The sequence below is a fragment of the Macrosteles quadrilineatus genome, unplaced genomic scaffold, assembly GCF_028750875.1.
Source record: "Macrosteles quadrilineatus isolate MER2022 unplaced genomic scaffold, UCM_ALF_1.0 Scaffold_3__2_contigs__length_128488019, whole genome shotgun sequence".
Taxonomy (NCBI): Eukaryota; Metazoa; Arthropoda; class Insecta; order Hemiptera; family Cicadellidae; genus Macrosteles; species Macrosteles quadrilineatus.
This window is the reverse complement of record NW_026542596.1, coordinates 43,252,134-43,271,724: the sequence shown is the minus strand read 5'-3', so window position 1 is coordinate 43,271,724 and position 19,591 is coordinate 43,252,134. Positions and strand designations below refer to the sequence as shown.

The 19,591-nt window shown below is 36.2% G+C and overlaps 1 protein-coding gene across 4 annotated transcripts in view; it reads left to right on the top strand.

The window, feature by feature from the left end:
* The window catches only part of LOC128988577 (rap1 GTPase-activating protein 1), a 284,990-nt gene that overhangs the window by 176,202 nt on the left and 89,197 nt on the right, over positions 1–19,591 (top strand). For 2 of the 4 annotated variants that reach the window (XM_054409974.1, XM_054409977.1), the window contains exon 2: positions 19,001–19,076. In XM_054409974.1, the coding sequence (XP_054265949.1) occupies positions 19,001–19,076 (76 nt within the window). Of the gene's footprint in view, positions 1–12; positions 362–19,000; positions 19,077–19,591 lie in introns of all 4 variants that reach the window. The other 2 variants (XM_054409975.1, XM_054409976.1) reach the window with 2 other exon arrangements.

Here is a 19,591-nt window from a genome sequence, read left to right as displayed (position 1 = left end):
ACCTTATAATAGTTTTCAGCACTACTTGTCATATAGCCCAACAGTGAATAGCTAGTGAATATCCAAACCAAGTTAATATCTGAACCAAGTGAATATCCGAACCAAGGAAATCCAAACCACGTGAATATTCTATCAGAACCAAGTGAATATCCTGACCAAGTGAACATTAAATCAAGTGAATATCCGGATGACGAAGTGACGTGTGTGCCAGTGACAGTGTTCACCAGATCCGGAATGTTCCAGCTGAGGGGAAGTGATTGTCACGTGTCACCGAATCAGCTGATTCCATGACTATACTGTTTGCTGATATGAAGTTCACCTCTAGCAGCCGAAGGGAGTCTTACTCTCTTGCAAGGAGAAGGTAATACATCTGTTTACATTTATTTTACGCTTTATGTCTGCTTAAGTCTGTATGATGGATCCTGTCTCCTTACGTTTTGTCTACCTTTGTGTGGACCGGGTCGTGAACCATTGGGTTTACGGAGGGCCATGAGACGGTTGAGTAGTATTTGCGCCGAGTAGTATTTGCGCCGCGTAACACCAGCGCCGCGCCAGCTAATTAAATGAGGGTTAGCAGTTTTGACAGGTTAACAATGGCGGAACCAATCAACTGCACTAATAGGATTATTGAGGACTTATGTTCCTACCACATTTTACTTTCAGCGTAAAGTGGTTGCACGCAGTCACCTCGTGACCCATGGTAATGGTTACACATAATTTTAAATCTAATAACTGCAAATTGATGCCACCAAAAATATCGTTCACTGGTTGACAACAATACACAGTACACTCCGCCGTTTCAGTATAAGGGCTACCTAAAACCAATTAATTACCAATAACTCAACAGAGAGGAAATTACGAAAAGAAATTAGTTTGTTACTGTACCAGGTTTGGTAGTAATACATCGCGCTTCGTGAACCCTGGGAGTTGAGACAGGCCTTATATCAATTTCAGTTTATCTTAAGTCTAGAAATACAAGTACATATTAAGTTTACAAATTAACTCTCTAAAACGTGTAGTGGCAAAACCACAAAGATACCTCACTTTAGGCGTTTTTTCCCATAAGAATAACATTGGGATCATTTTTCAGCCACTAATTCCAAAAATCCTGATATTTGCCTACATATAATCCTCATATAGTATATTCAAAATCAAGCTAAAAAAGCTAATTCTTTAATTTATTTACCAATTAAATGTAAAGTAAATATAACATAGTAATATGACCTCACTTTAGGCACTTTTTCTCCATTAGAATAACATGGATGAGTTGTTTTAAGCCATTTTCTAAAGACCCTGCCTTCGGCCTATACAAGCCCATATAAATGTTCAATACTATTGTACAACTCAATAAACATTACAAATCCCCATGCATTCCCACGAATATTTAAAAAAAATCATTAACTTGACAGTGCGAGGTTTGCACGTGAACTCGGGCGCGCTCCCGGCCTATGCTTATCGCTTCTCGTACGATTTTGATTAAATTTGGCATGAATGTGTAAGGTTGAATCACCTTGATTAAGTTTACGAACCACCGATATCGGAATGAAGCCTGTTGTTATTTACCTACACATATAGGTCCAATATAAATAAATTAACGATACTTACGTCTTATGTACCAAAATGTTAAATTCGCAAAAAAAATGGATGTTTTTAGCGAATTCCCTATAGGGAAGTAGCTATTACCGTAGGTGGCACCGCACCGTAAGACCTAGGTCCGTGACCAATTTACTTTTTCATTTTGTATAGATTTATATACGTCCGTGAACGCGATAACATTAGTAATTTTAGTTTGCTTGTTTATGGATATATTTTGATCAAACTTGGCAAATTTATTTATTTTATACTAAGCTATTCATATTTTACTAAAACTCCACTTTAATAGTTTCCTTGTAGCAGCTAACCTAGGTACTCGTTAAACCTAATTTTATTTATATACATTCAATTAAAAATCAATTCAGACAAATTGAAATTCACTTAGTCGGCAGGTTAGCTGCGGCGGGGGTATTGTCTGTTTAGTTTAGCTAAGTGTTATCATACAATGAAACTGTGTACCTGATACCATACGGTTTTTTGTGAAATAACTTGTCACCCGTTTTGATTAACCAATGTTTTCGATGTAGGTGTCCTTGTACATCTTATGATATAGCAGAGGGACGAATGGTAGCTAAAAGTGTCATTTTGGGCTTGCCCCACCCTCAAGTTATTGATTTATTTACATGGTTACCTTTTTTATAACCTGTAATTATGACAAACCTTTTTATAATGGGGTTTTATGTATGAACCCGTGATCCTTCACTTCGATGTATAACCTTTAGATAGCAAATAAAAGACGAAACCATATGGGTCTAAACTATATAACGTTTTTAATCACCAGTAGTAAAAAGCCTTTTTAGTCCCTTTTTAGGTTATAATAATTATAGTTCAGGAAAAATATCTATACTAACTCAATACTGCATGTGGTGGTATACAAGTGTTTGATCATTTTTTATGTGCAATAGTGCACTACTAGTACAAGTTAATTAGGAGTATGGAAAACGACACTATTTACAAGCAACTCAGTCAAGTAATGTGTAAGTAATTATGACCCTCGTCACTTCTGCATCATTGAACAAATCAAACTCCGCGGCGCTGGAAGCACGATTTAATCCGTGGCGCAAATGCTACTCGGCGCAACTGCTACTACACGCATGAGACAGGTTCCATCATACAGACTATACACACTATGTCAATGGATTTATAAAGAGCCTTGTTTTTCCTTTTCCGTGAATGCGAATTTAAAAGTATTTGTAACAATAAATTATCCGTCTAATAATTTGTTAGTTAAGTTGTTGTGTTTCCCTAGTAAACAAAAGATAGCAGGATTCATCCTGAGAAAAGCCAGTAGCTTAATGATGGTTCAAATTTTGACCCATCTGTCTTTGCTCTTTCGTTTTTTATGACCTTTTAAAAATAACAGCTTGCCTTAGTGAGTGACAAAGCTACACAAGGCACATTAATTAAAACTTAAAAATAGTAGGAAAGAGTAACTTATAGTCATTTATAGATCATTCTCTTTTGATTGTTTGTCACTAAAGACTAAAAAATGACGTGCAGATGAAAACAAATTAATCCACAGTAGCATAGCAGTAACAGCTTAATGTAGTTCACAACAAGGACGATTGAGAGTATACTTTTAATGCAAGTTTTAACCAAATCAAAACCTTAGATAAAGAGGCTGTTCAAAACAATCGAGCCCAGTACCCCATCAGAGCTTCCTTATAACGCCCGAGTAACAGTTTCCTCTGAGGATAATCAGCAGATAAGCGGAGAGAGTGGCAGCGAATGGCCCGCGGGTCAGGGGACCTGTTGATGTTGATGGTATTGATGTGATGCGTCGTCCAAGGTGCCGAGGGGCAGAAGGAGGTTCCACAAGTAGGTTGGCCAACGGTGCGTCTCCAGCATCCGCCACGTGTGCGTCAAACTGTCTAAATGATCACGTGAGTTCAATGAGTTGTCAAACTTTATCGATAACCACGTTTGCGCGCTGTCTAAATGATAACGTGTGTTCAATGAGATGTCAAACTTTGTATCAATAACCAAGTTTGCACGTCAATCTGTCTAAATGATCACGTGTGTTCAATGAGATGTCAAACTTTGTATCAATAACCAAGTTTACGCGTCAATCTGTCTAAATGATCACGTGTGTTCAATGAGATGTCAAACTTTGTATCAATAACCAAGTTTGCACGTCAATCTGTCTAAATGATCACGTGTGTTCAATAAGTTGTCAAACTTTATCGATAACCACGTTTGCGCGTCAAACTGTCGATCACGTGTGTTCAATTATTGGCAAACTTTATCAATAACCAAGTGTGAGCGTCAAAATTAGCCATTTCTAGAAACCATGCGATATTTAATAAAATACTTTTTAAATACATATTGTGCGCTCGAAAATTACACTCATGCTGTTTTAAGCATTACACTGTACCCTTTATCAGCGAGAATTGAAAATGTCCGCGGAAGAGCAGTATATTAAACACTGAACTGTCCAATTGACTCCCCCATATTGCTAGTTTAGGACTACCCCATTACAGCCATTAGGCTCTATTACCGTTGGACGGGTGAATGAATCAATCTAGAGTAGGTGTGACAATGTAGTCGACCAATCGACATTGACATTGGTGCAGATGATGAAGAGCCACTGCCATCTACATTTGTCGTCGTCACGGAACAATGCCTCCTGTATAACCAGCTGTCGCACTCTCTATCTGCCGTCACAGTCTAGTTGGGTAAAAATGTTAAAGAAGTTTTGACAAAAATATTACAATATTTAGAGGTTTTGTTGGGGTTGCAACAACTGTATTTTGCCTGGACATTGCCTTCATACCCTACCAATGTGTATATTCAATAATGAAAAGGGCTGTCCCAAGGAATGTGGTTGAAAATATACCAAAATTACTTTAAGTTTTCAACAAATATAATAAAAATAAAAAATACCCCAAACAAAGGAAAATAACAATAATTTTGGTGGGTTTTATTGTAATACTATGCTACAATGCCAATCAAATGTTTATAAATCTACTTAATTTACAAACAAATGTGTACATTAATAGAAAGGAGTTGATTTTTTTGTCATATTACGTTGATAACAAGTGTTTAGCCGTTCAAAATAATGTGTAATACCATTGACTATACACCTCTACATCGACCTACAAACCTAGAGGTGTATGGTCAGTGGTAATACTAATATCCAACCCATTTCAATTTATTTCCTTGTAATGTGGAGCAATTTTTTATAGATTGGCGGTCTCTTTTAAACATTGCATTTTGTCCGTCAACTGATAGGTAACGGAGTTATGTGAGGAAACATTGACTATAACCATAAACATATCCAGCAAAGCAAGGGGTGAGCCGGTACAGTACAATGGTGAACTATGACTACTGTATACCGATAAAAAGTAGTGGCAGGAACCGATATCCGAACCCAGAACTAAGCTGCCTTGGGCCCGAAGCCCGTGGCACTGCCAACTCACTTAGCTAATTAGTGAGACTTTTTTGCAGCAACCATTGTTAAGCATAATCTTGTAGATCAAATTAATTGATCTTTTGGCGGTAAAAATGATGAACATGTTCGACTACTTTGTGTGGCACATGGCAGTTTATGGCCGCATTGAGCTACAAATTGGCTGCAATCTTGGGACGGTTGCGGTCAAACAGCGTGTCGCGGACAATACAATGTCGGATGAGTTGCTTGCTTGGCTGGTTATGCCTGGCATTCCTACTGTAGGCACCTGCCTACTGCTCACCTGCAGTCTGCCGTATCAAGCTCATGCCTAGTCGCCTTATCAGGCACCTGATAAGCGCTCGTGCCGGTTTCCGACCGGATGTGTGACTTGCGTCATGGTCTGACTGTGGTAGGCTAATTATTTACTGAGCTTTGTCACCTTTTGGTCTATGAGTTGTTGATACTAAAATAATGTACAGGGGTTTTCCCCTACGATTTATCCCCGGATTTATCCAACCCAATAATTACTGTTTCTTATTATTTATGAGTGACGCACACGTGAATATGTACAAAGTTATTTAAGGTGGATCATTGTAGCTTTGTCACTGGCTAAGATCATCCGTTTCCTTAGCCAGGACCTTTCAACAATCAAATTATTTCTTAGGATCGAATTAGTGGTCATTTTATTGCCAACTGCTATAACCATTGCTATATCAACACTATAGGCCTAAATAAATGCTAAATACTGGGGCTACATGTTTTGCTGTATCCAGTGTCCAAGTGAATCAACTCAACCGTCACCTTATCCATTACTTTTTAAATTTAACAATTGGTTTAAGAGGACACATTCTCCCTCTTTATTCAACACAAACAAAACTTCGAAGTCCAAGAGAATGTAACATTTTCGAAGACGGAAAGAGAGATTTATTAACATTTCCGTGTTGGCAAATGGAATGCATGAAATGCCAAACAGCTCCAATGATTGAAATGTTATTTTGTTTACAGCAGAGGCCAGTGTTTATGATTGAGCCACACTGACAGCGCGGCAAACACAGCTTTACGCATTTGTCTCTCGTCACTTTTGTTTAAACTGTTGGACCGTTTACATCTGTCCTAAACAGTTACAGGTTGCGAGGGTTTTCACGTTCAGTGATTTAGATGCTTGCTTGGAGAAGTTGAGAAAATAAATATATTACCGATAAATTTTAAAAAAATTATTCAAAATGTTGTAGTGTCAACATTTTTATCACAATGCTATATGCTGGTTGATTTGGATAATTATTATCATACCCTTCTATCATATTTTCATATTTCATAGCTTATCCATGACATATTTTGCATAACTATCCGAGTTACCTGAATTAGCTATACCGGTATATATATTCACACTAGAATTGAAGGTTCGGGTACAGTTCCCAGTTCGCAGAGAACCTACGATATACTACCAGATAAAAATGCCATTCGATATAGATATCGATTATACTATTTCATTCGATATAAATGAATAATGTATATATTCATTTGCCGTTATAGCTATGGGTCTACTGTATTAAGGACAAGGGTCGCTTACCACTTGTTTACAATGCGATGCCAACGATGTAATATCGTTTAGGTCAGTGTAGTTTGTATACATGGCGATAACGGCGATAAACGATATCCGATACGATATATATAAATCAAACTAACATCCCGTAACATATCGTAGGTTCTCTGCATAACTAAACCCAAAGCAGAACCCAAAGGTTCTCCCATATTATTCCAATCAAAAATCAAACTAAGCATGCCATACTCGGGAATACGATATTACGAAATGTGAATGACGACCAAGAGACACAGGGGGCGTGGTAAGCGTGCTCAGCGAATAACAATAAACTTCTGCTAGATATCTGGCGATGTTTTGGTTTTGGGCAGCCCATATGTTCCATCTAGGATTGTCTAGCCGTCACATATCTTTTGATAGAATCAATTATACAGTCTTCCGTTAGGTTTGTGACTTTGTTTGTTCAAGGATGTTTCCAGCGTAAAGTTTGTTGAAGGGATTGTTCCGATGAATCCTAAACCATTGTAACCAAGTAGAGAAACTACCTGTATGGACCATATGTTGACAATTTATCTATTAAATAGACAGTCTAAAAATATAAACCATTATCCTTAGCCAGTACCATATTTTGGTACTGTTTTTATTTTTAGTTTGAGTTTATGCCATAGGCATTGTTTACGTTTTTAAGTTAACCGTCCAACGTCTTTTTACTGCCTAACAACAACCTTTTGTCAAAGAGCACCATGTTTTGATCGCCCAATGACAAATGGAGTTTCGGTCGTTAGAAGAGTTAAGTCAGTGGCTAAATTCAACAAAGTAGATTTTTATTTTAAAACTGACGACAGCTATGTTAAAGGAATGGGTCAATGGGGGCGGTGGGGTAACTCTATATTCTATAAAGTTAATCTATTGTTACTCTATAGTCTATATTGTTACTCTATAGTCTATACAGTTACTCTATAGTCTATACAGTTACTCTATAGTCTATACAGTTACTCTATAGTCTATACAGTTACTCTATAGCGTATACAGTTACTCTATAGTCTATACAGTTACTCTATAGTCTATACAGTTACTCTATAGTGTATATAGTTACTCTATAGTCTATACAGTTACTCTATAGTCTATACAGTTACTCTATAGTCTATACAGTTACTCTATAGTCTATACAGTTACTCTATAGTGTATACAGTTACTCTATAGTCTATACAGTTACTCTATAGTGTATATAGTTACTCTATAGTCTATACAGTTACTCTATAGTGTATATAGTTACTCTATAGTCTATACAGTTACTCTATAGTCTATACAGTTACTCTATAGTGTATACAGTTACTCTATAGTCTATACAGTTACTCTATAGTGTATACGGTTACTCTATAGTCTATACAGTTACTCTATAGTGTATATAGTTACTCTATAGTCTATACAGTTACTCTATAGTGTATATAGTTACTCTATAGTCTATACAGTTACTCTATAGTCTATACAGTTACTCTATAGTGTATATAGTTACTCTATAGTCTATACATTTACTCTATATTCTATACAGTTACTCTATAGTCTATACAGTTACTATATAGTCTATACAGTTACTCTATAGTGTATACAGTTACTCTATAGTCTATACAGTTACTCTATTGTGTATATAGTTACTCTATAGTTTATACAGTTACTCTATAGTCTATACATTTACTCTATAGTCTATACAGTTACTCTATATTCTATACAGTTACTCTATAGTCTATACAGTTACTCTATAGTCTATACAGTTACTCTATAGTCTATACAGTTACTCCATAGTCTCTATAGTTACTTTATAGTCTGTAAATAGGGTGCCTATTTCCATTAGTAGCCAACCAACGGTTATGACATTTCGTGGTAACTATAAATTCCTGTATTTATAAATCCCACAGCAAAAAGAGCAAAGGCATGCAGAAAACGCACAAGGCTAAATGCTAATTCGTTTTAACTAACTCTAATTCATCAATAACAATAGAATGCCAACCATTGTTTCAAAGTTGCATGGATTTGGGCCAAATCTGTCTACATAACAAGTGAATTTGGATAATTTAAATGGAAATCAGCTTCTTTGTCCCTGTATTGTTGTTATTTATTGTGTTTACTATTCTTTGTCGGCATCAATGTATATTGACGTTGTTCTTCAATTTTCAATCTTCAGGTTTTTATCATATTTACGTTAACTTTGTCAAAATCGATATCCTTTAGTAATTATTTTTATCTACTAAGTAAGAAAATTTTAATTTGCCTGGTTGTAAGATCCACTTATAAACATATAAGCAAATACAAGTTTTTCTAACAAAAAATTGGAGAGGTGATTAAAAAAAACTAAGCAAAATTGCAGATTATGTATACATGTAAGAAAATACTTGTTCATCACTTATAAGTTAAATAAGTCATGTAAGAGAAAAGTAATTAAATAAATACAATGTATTAGATATAACCATGCAACTTCTTAGGTTGGTTTAAGTGACTGAAAATCGTTTTGTGCAAAACTTATGATTTCAGAAGTAGTTGTATAATCCTGGTAGAGTGAATAGGTCATATCACAAGGAGTGTCACTAAAGTTGATGGTCAGCTGTTCATTGTTGAATGACGTCATAGTCCTTGAACATTTACGTTACTGTAGCGTAGCCGGGAATGGTTTAACAGCTGTCAGAAATCATGTCAAGAGTTTTAATAACTAGCTGTTACCCACGGGCTTCTCCCCGTTTGACTTAATAAGTGCAGTATTAATAAAACTATTGATTGGTTAAGTTAAGCTTAAATAAACAAAATAGAATACAGTAATACAAACAAAATAATCACACCTGGTTTTAATAAGGTAATAAATTAAAAAAATAACAAACAAATAAGTACAGCTGGGGTATTTTATGCATTATGTATGTGGAAAGTTCCCTTTAGACAGGAATTACGACCTTAAAGGGCTAATTAATGGATAGTTTTGCGCAAGGTTTCTCGTCATGACAAACATTTTAAGTGTATGGTTTGGAGTGTGACTTGTAATTTTTTTTTTAAAAATCGTGGGTACTTTGGGATTTTTATATGGATAAAATTTATAAAAAAGATTTTGTGGTTGTTTTTCCTCCGCAATATTCACAGTTTAAACCATTAAACGTGTTTATACTTTCTACATATTTTATACATTTAGGTTATAGAGAAATAAATAAATTATCCTAGAAAATAATGCCAAATGAGGAGGTTAGATAAAGAACGGGAGTATGTTTAATCTACGATACGGATAAAGTATAATATGTTTTTTGGAAACTGTTTACTTCAAAAACCCCTGCCCGTTTTAACAGTGCTGTTGCTGAAAAATCGAAAACAAATGTAAAGTACACATAATAAAATCAGTACAAACCAATCTTTTACACAAGTCCAGTGGTTCTCACACTTGTACCCCACGGTTAACCCTTGTACTCCAGATCACTCAAAACTATTTGCAACCCCCTTAAAACAGTAATCAATTCAAGTCTCAACCGCGTATCCATTGAATAAGTAACGATCGAGTCAAGTGACCACTCGAGCTCAAATTTGACCCGCGGCGCCCCTCGCCCCCCGGGGCTCAAATTCCTCCTCGGTCGCGACAAAGGCGTCGTACTTACGCAAACCGAGGCACAAAACCCGTAACAATGTGTCTTTGTGCCTTCGCATATCGTGAACATCATTAATAACATTCTTACCCAGCAGTATATCGCGCCGGGGCGCCGAGCGCCGAGACAACGGGTTACTGTTCTTCTTTGTTTCCGTTCTTCCTTTGCTTCTTTTTGCCCTGCGATTTCGATTAGTTGACTTACTGGCTGCAGGGTACTCTGCGGATCTTTGTGAGGTGAAGTTGATGAGCTCTGGTGTGAAGATGAGGTGGAGTGTGATGAAAAAGAGTTGGGTCATTTTTCAGAAGAGGTCCGCCACTTTTTAAACTGTATAATAACCATAGTTAAGGTTAGATTATAGCTTTACTCATACTTCTTTAATTACTGAACAGAAATAATCACAAAATGTGAGCTATCATCATACCAAATTTTAACCCTGTCGGTTTAGTATTTTCACGTTTACTTGTCACAAACATCCATCCATCCAAACTTTCTCACTTATAATATTAGTAGGATTTAAAAAGTGTCATTCTTATTAAAGAATCCTGAAATCAAAATCAAGAAGGAACTGTTTATTTTAACCTTAGACAAATAATTACTATCAATAATTAACTATGGTGCAAATGGACGAGCAGTAGTTACATTAAAATCGAACTTTGTATAATGAGCTCACTGAGTGAACAAATGGCAAAAATAAATGTTAGCCAATTTGATTAGAATTGAGGAATTTTGGAGGTGCACTGGGCTACTTGCATTTGTTACGTGTGTCAATGCCAATGATCGGGATTTTGGGGCAATAATCTTAGTAATTATGTCAAATAATTGACAACCGTGAATGTTAACTCTAGTTTAGTTTTTACCGATTATCAAAACTTTTTTGGATCAGCTAAATGATTATTATTTAACTAATGACATATAGATTTTACACCAATTATACCAACATTTTAACGTGTTAACACAACAGAAATTGTGTTTAATGGCTTATAGGTTTTCATTTAATTTCACGTTACGTCAAAGCCACTAGCGTGCTTTCAATCGTATTTTGTAAGTCGAACAAGGTGGATAGATTGACAGGGGCAATTGAAGTCACCCTCCTCACTTCCCCCACAACATTAGCGATACGTTACACCATTGTCGATAGACGATGTTTGTTGACCGTCTGACCGTTGACGTTGCTCAACTAGCAAGCTCAATCTTGTCGTTGTACTCGTGAAACAAAAGACCACTCAAGATGCCCTGTCCCATTCAGCGACATGCGCTGGTGCTAAAGTTCGCGATCAGGGTTCATTCACCCCTGATGTCGGTTAAGATGAGTGTAGAGGGGAAGTTATTAAAAAAGTGAACAATGTTGTATGTACAGTGGAACCTCGAGTACAATACACAGGATAACAAGTGTCGTTTTCAAATCCCCTTGAATGTTTCTTACTCCGTCCGTATCACATGTTTTTATTTGATAATCCCCCTGAGAATCTTGTTACTGAGGAATTTCATCGGCCAGTAATCACCGTTGTAGACAATTTGAAAGTGCGTTGTTTTACTTACCAAAGGAGTTTTCTAAAAATAATCATACGAGTACATTACAATCAGGGAAGTCCAAATTCAAACTAGTATTTTTTAAGAGGCTTTTGAATGTTACACCTAATTAAGTTACAAACAAGTTAATCTCGTACAAATTAGTAACAACATTTTACACTACAGTACATTGAAATGTTAAGTTCGTCAGTTGATTTCATTTCATTTTTGCATTTCATCAAGTTGTATCGATACCTATAGACCTACTGAAGTTTGTAGACGCATTTCAAACTAATCAAACATTTCTGTGATCATGCAGTTGCAAGTGACGAATTCATAAAAAAAACTGTTCATATTATCTACTATTTATTTAGTTTATTGATGTCTTCGACAAATATTGCTATGAAATACCTTCTTTTCATAATTTATCAAGTCTCCATAGACATCCATATGTATATCCTTCCCTTGTAATTGCTTTACAAACTTACTGAAGTCAGAACTGAACTTATCAAAAATACTTATAAGTTAATGACTCAGTAAAATACCCTAATGTGTCTTAAATCAACTTGCATCTCCAAGCTAAGACGTATGACTTCTGTAAACCCTTTTAAAATCTTGAAATCTTGCAAGTCATGATTTCCGTAAATCCCATAGAAGCTGCTTGAAACAAACTTTATATCTCCTACTTTACGATACTTACCTATTCTTCCTTCGTCTGCTATCACTATCGAGCTGTTATTTTCTTATACCCTTTCAGACATCCATCGGCCACTTACAGTTTCTGAAGCTGTAGCTTCATAAGGAGCTGAAGTGAAGAAGTAATGAAGAGAGAAAGGCCCGTGCTTGTAGTTATTGCAGTGATTACGGACAAAACTCATTTGGCCTCTTGTGATTGGCGAGATGAGCTTATCTTGGCTCAGGGCTTTGATCAGACGGACATAATTGTGGATAATAACTGGCTACAAACTACAAACTACAAACTACAAACCAGCTACGAAAAACAGAGAATTCAATGTGTGGGATTAAACTTACAAAGTAAAATCACCAAAAAATATTGTATGGGATCAGCTCAATGGTAATTCCTTACCCACTTTATTAGTTAAGTGAAGAAGATACAAGTTTTAATTTAAATCAGCTGGAATCATTCATGAAAGCAGGTTCTGTGTTGTGCGTTTTATGTCTGGTTTGACAAGTTTTTTAGGTAATAGCATTGTCAGTGGACGTGGGATATATTGTTCCTACAGTTACCTGACAAAGCGGACTTTCTTGCACTGATAATAGCACGCAAAGTAGCTAATTGTTGCATTCACTTACTTTTGTCGCACTAATTTTTTCCGCACTCCAGTATATTAGGCACGTAATACGTGTACGCTTGAAAATAAGTTGACAACTCTTAAAGATTCGATTAGCTCCCTATTTTGTCTTATACGATCAGCTGGTGCAGTGTTTCCCATTTCATTTTTGATATAACTACCTAAAAAAATCTAACCTAAAACGTTGTTTGGTGTTTGAAAGACTAATTATTTCTATGCATTATTGTAAAACTGTAGGAAAAAATTAAAATTGTAACGCGAGTGCAAAGTGCCACTTCATGCACTAGTTACACAAATCAAATAACTATTTCCTATGTTAAATTTGTAACAGTTTTGTGAATAAAATCATCGTAGTTGAATTGGGTCATAGACAGAGTACGATGATGGCAATCTCTTGAATATTTTAGAAACCAAGCCAAACATAAAGTACAAGTAATTGTATACTAAAGTATAGATTATTCTATCCACTAAGTACCAAAAACTATATAAATATAGAACTAGACAGTAACACACTTAGTGAACAGCTTTTTAAATGTATTGCATTTAAATAAAAAAATATACTGATGTTTGTATTCTGTTATGTATGCTGTTTCAACTGCATTGGCTACCCGAAAGCCAATTGTAATAGTATTTCTAATTTTAACCTTTGGTAATTGGCGTACCGTTATAAAACGTGAACAGCAGTTGACCGCAATAGGTCGAACAATAGAAAACTAACGATCTACAATTGAACGAGCAAATAGTGACTTCCATTACAGTAACTCTCAAACACTGTTCACATTGAACTATCCCTAGTCGTGCGCCATCGGTCTGGTGATTATGATCACCGAGTAACCGAATGACGGAACCGCGACCATCAATGCGGTTACAACAGTGATAGCGGTTAGTATCATGTTTCATGTTATACATGACCTGCGTAATCGGTCTAGATATCGAGCAACTGTTACCGAGTCGCTCCAACGGAGGTATCGCGACCATCAATGCTATACAACAGTGATAGCGGTTAGTATCATCATTGAATATACAGTAAAGTATAACACTATCAATGATATCATGTTATAACATGATATAACCTCTGTCCTGCTTCTTAGGACTAGTTATCATGAGCAAGCGGTACCGAGTAACCGTTCTAACGAAGGAACTGCAACCATCAATACTGTTACAACAGCGACATTGGTTAATATCATGTAAATATACCTATGTCGTACGCCTTCGGTCTAGTTATCATGAGCAACTGTTACCGAGTAACTGCTCCAACGGAGGAACGGCGACCATCAATACTGTTACTACAGTGATAGTGGTTACTATCATATTACTCCTCTGTCCTGCGTCATCGGTCTGGTTATCATGAGCAACTGTTACCCCAACAGCACCGCAACCATCAATACTGTTACAACAGCGACATCGGTTACAGTGACGTCATATACAATATCTATTCCTGCGGCGCTGCACTACCCATTGTTCTAATATTAATGGCGCCTCCGTTATTTAGAAATATTTCCCGATTTATCGATCTCGTTACGTTACGTAATAGTTCGCTGGCCGCTGGAATGCTTAATTAACTAAACACGGCCTGTTGCAATTTGTGAGGACACGGGGGTAATATCGCGGCAATTTGTCATCTGTACCCCTCCCCCTCACCCCCTGGCACCGCCTACAAGATAATTGATTTACGTTTGACTGAGGAATGCAGCTGATTTGAATGAGGGTCCACCTTGGATGCGGACGGAATTAAGATGTAAACGCATCGTATTAGCATTTTACTTTTACTCGTTATCGTTGCTTATCTTAGATACATTACATAATTTGGTATATCTAGCATTAATACTTAGCATTTTGTTCAAGATTTTGTTTAGAAGTGTTTACTCAAAATAGCTTCAGACTATCTTAACGCTATCTCTGTGAGATAACTCTTGATTCTGTTAACGATGATTCATGATTCTGAAGTAGGAAGCACAACTTACTTTATTTCATCTGCTGTATGTGTAATTTGTAGTAGGGTAAAACCGCAATGTGATGACAAAACTTATTTGGGTTTCTGATCAGAAAATTATTGCTTGTTTCACTTTTTCCTATTATTCCATAGGATTCGACATTTTTGAAACATGAACCAAGAGATTTCTGTGACCAATTGAAAATTTTCATAAAGTAAATCTGAAAGGGTTTCACATTCTGTGGTATCACTCACAACCACTTCGTAAGTTCAAAGTCTGCGGCTAGTCAATAATTAACACAACACCATCAATCAAAACTTTAAAAAAGTTAATTCAATACATTAGGTACCATATGTTATTATTTAATTAATAAAACATTAATCACAAACGACAACTAGCAATACGTGATTTATCCTATTCATATTTCATTATTGCAGTAACTTTACCCACTGTTTGTCCCATATGGAACCCCATAAATATCTAGTACAAAACGGGTCAGTCCAATTATCATCGATACATGACACGAGATAAATAGAAACTGAACACGTTATAAATCGTGCAATCGTATGTGTGTGTGTGTGTGTGTATGTGTGTATTACAGGGCGGAAGCGGCAACCGTAGTCGGTGCAGTGGGCGGTATTGAAGGCTACAATAGAAGGTTGATCGTAGGCATCAATGGGTACTGACGGAGTATGATCGGCATGACATGTAGAATGTGTACGAGGAACACGGAATAGAACTGCCTCCGAGAACTGGAGTTGGCGAGGGAATGTGGATCTTGAGAATGAAACAGATAGTATGCCTACTACGTCCGATATACGTAAATGGACCCGTAATGGGAAATTGGCTGACGTTCTTTTGTACTCTATCTTGTACCTATTTGGAGTACCTATACTAAGTGTTGCTTTTGCGTGTAGCATTTGTTTCTGTTTAGTATCCTTTTAGTGGTAGGAATAAATGTAGCTAATATGATGCTATATTTGGTGTATTAAAATAATGGATTTAAGTGTGTTCCTTTTGAAGAGCCAGTACAGTATCTGTAGTTCACAGAATCATAGGTCTTTCTATTCTAAACTAAACTAACCTAACCTATTTAACCGCCACAGAATAGTTCTAAAGACTCTTCTTAACACCTTAAGGATTAACATGTTCTAATACTAACATCGACATAATATAGCGTGAATCCAATACGATATATACTCGAATCTTTTATCTGACAGTGCTGCATGTACTCTTAAAAATCGTAAACTATTCAACGACCAACTCAACGTGAAGCACTTCAGCAATACTAAACTGGTCCGGACTATTTGGATCTCCTCCAAGTTCAAGACTGTACAAAGTATCGACCCACTGCAACTACTTTGTCTCCGATTGTGATTACGCTAAATAATCCAGTTAGCTACGGAGCTGCGGATGCTGTAGCTGGAGCTGGACTGAGATTCAGTTTACGACAGATGTTTGATTGATCTGCCCACACTGGGCCCACGCGGCCAGGCTGGATAACAAGGCCAAGACATCAGCCATCAGTCATACGCTGGATGCAGGTGGCTGTAGCAGTGTAGCAGCGTCTGGTGTAGAAGGCTGTGGCTCGACTTTGAATTTCTAGATAGATTTAGCTGCTAAAAGTTTGTGATCCCTTTAAACTGAGTGAAATATTACGATGCTAAAAGTAGTTGTCTATGGTCATAAAACTGTCCTTGATCGGCTTCCTAAAAAAACAACTATTCTTCATAAGATTTAAATGACTTGCTTGCTGTCAAAACGATTTCTCGTAGTTTAGACAAATTTCTGAAGTAGAAATTTGAACGAACTTTGTTTTTGGCATAACAAAAAATGATAAACTACAAAGTATGTATAGCATGTAGTATCGGAAAGCGTTGAAGTAACCAACATTGTTACTCTGGTCTTCCAACATTGTTTTCTGCAGCTCCGATATGTCTCCAAATGCGCAACTCAGATTAAAAGTTGGAGGAATGCTTACGATGTTTCTGTTTGAAAATTTTCCATAGTTACAAATATGGTTATTAGTTAATGGCAGCACTGCCTAACTCAACTAACCTAACCTAAAAAACCTAAAAACCTTTTTAGCCTATCAGTAAAAAGAGATTAATATTACTTGCAAAATTTTAGGTACATTGAACCCAAATAAATCTAAGAATGTTGGATTTATTTAAAAATATTTACAGTTCATAAAAATATGAAATCTCAACCCAATTGTTAATCAGCCAAGATGATAATATTCCTGGGAAGTTGACACATTGGGGACTAACTGATAACAAATGATTGGTTGGAGGTGGAGGTGTGCTAACGACTAAATATTGTACAGTACAAACCAGTATAATCCAGTTTGCACTTAAACGCTAATTTAAAAGCCTTACAAGACAAAACAAAGTGATACACTTTTAAAGGTCTTGGTGGAGTTTTAAAGTTTAAATTCCACCCGTGATTTGCAACAAACGATTACATGTGTCCGGGTAATTCATTCATGTACAGATGTCGCGTTGAGTGGGTATACGGGCGCTGACGCTCCGCTCGGTACAGTAAAAAGAGTTGTTCAATTAACCCATTAATGAAGTACCAACTGCAGCCTCTTCCTGTCCCACGATATTTTTGTCCTGTTGGCACCCTGTCTACATCACACCATGTTTTGTTGGCGACACTGTCTCACTATGACGTCATAGTGGACCCAATGTGTTTAGAGTTATTTTACGTCTAGAGTTCCGTGAGAGTGCGTTTTTTATGTTTAGTGCATTGTGGGGTGTGATATAAGTTCGTTTTGGTGAGAAAACATGTGACAGCGATGGTTTATATTTAAATTATACCGTTTTTTCACGCATAAACAATCGTAATTTGGTGTCTAGAGAAGCGACGTTACTTTGATTTCATGTTGTCATGATTTTATCTTTAGATTAAAGGCATCAACTTGTATGATAACACAGTAAATCTTTTCCGTAGGTATTATATCATTGTAACAAAATGTATATAATTCTAAATCAAATACACAACTTAAAAACGCTGATTGTACATAGACATTTTCCACAGGAAATTTTGTTATCAACTTTTTTTAATTAACAAAAGCAGATTATTTTCGTGGTAGTTTTTGAATGTATTTTAATACAAATTACTTTACGAGTTTATACTATGAACCACTGAAGTTTTACCTACAGTATTTTTGTTAAAACTTAAAAGCTCATTCCTGATAAACTGTCGATTGCAATACACAATTTTACTTTTTGTACTGATTATAAATTAAATATAGGTAAATTCTGTGTCACGATTGAATCCTGTTTTGATGCATATTTACATTTGTGTTTGGTGTTAAATAACGGCGGAATACGTGCTTGCAGCTAAATATTTCTATCTCATTCTGGAACATGAGATATTGGATATTTTTAACTGTATTTTATAGACTGAGATACAGCGTTTCGTTATAAATTTGTATTAAATTAGCAAAAGTTAATTACCAGCATAAGGCATTTCATAATTAACACTAACAGACAATTTTCGTGGGGCGCTAAAAATTGTATTTCTTAAAACATTTTCTGCAAGTCAATATGATTAATAGCTACAGGTTTTTTTTCTGTAGTAGGTATAAAGGTAGGTTAGTAGGTATTAAGGGAGTATGTTTTATCTATGGTATTACTGTAAACAATTACTCGAAACCTAATTCTTACGTTGATTATGCAGTATTGATTACATATACCTATTATCAATATCTGTCAATACTGTTAACAGTTGATTCCATTTTCCCGAGCCTTTGATGTATGATAACGCTGGAATGAGTTGCCCGCGGCTAAATATTTCTGTCTCATCCAGGGATGAGAATATATACTGTATTTTTTCCATTGGAGATACAGCGTTGTATTTTTAGAGAAGAAGCCATAGTTAAACGTTCTGGTTTAAAAATTCATCCGACCAATTACTGATTTCACCGTAGGCCTAGTCTCGTTCAACAAACATATAGACTACCAGCATCAAGCGTTTGACTATTTGTCTGGAGTTTACATTGACTGCTGTTTTTATCAACTGCCTCAAAAATATGCATTTTTCTAGTGTTTTTCTTTTCTTGTATTGTGTTTTAATAGTGATCCCCGTTGTTGCAGGAGACAAGGCACGGAGGGCCAGCTATATAGAACACCCGCCACCCAACCCGACACTGGCCAGTCGGATAAGTTCAAGGTAAATAAAACCTCCACAGATGTGTAGATATAAGTTCCTAGTTTGTAGTACAGTAGAATCTCGATCATTCGACCTAAACCATCCGGGTCCAAGTTCGGATAAGCGATATTGTATTGGATGTATGAGGGGGCGGACAACTGGTCCCGGCAATAGTCACATGCATTTAAATCCTTTAACCTGTTGGTTTACCTTATTATAGCCTTGTTTAAAAATAGTTTCTATCGTGAGTAAATAAATAAATGCAAATAACAATCTAAACTGTTCAATGATTACAAAGTTTTTGAGCTAATTTGTTTTCGATGATTATAATCAATTCGATTCAAGATTATGCCGCAGTAAAATTGAGTGACTGAACATTAAACATTTGTTTTCAAAGCAGGAAATGAAACTTAAGTGATAAGATGTCAGTTTCAGCAGCTCTAAGATAAGTTGATAAATATTCTTGATAAGTAAGTTCGTCTATTACATAACATGATAAAAAAAATATTCAATTAGCTTTGCCACAAGTTTTTTTT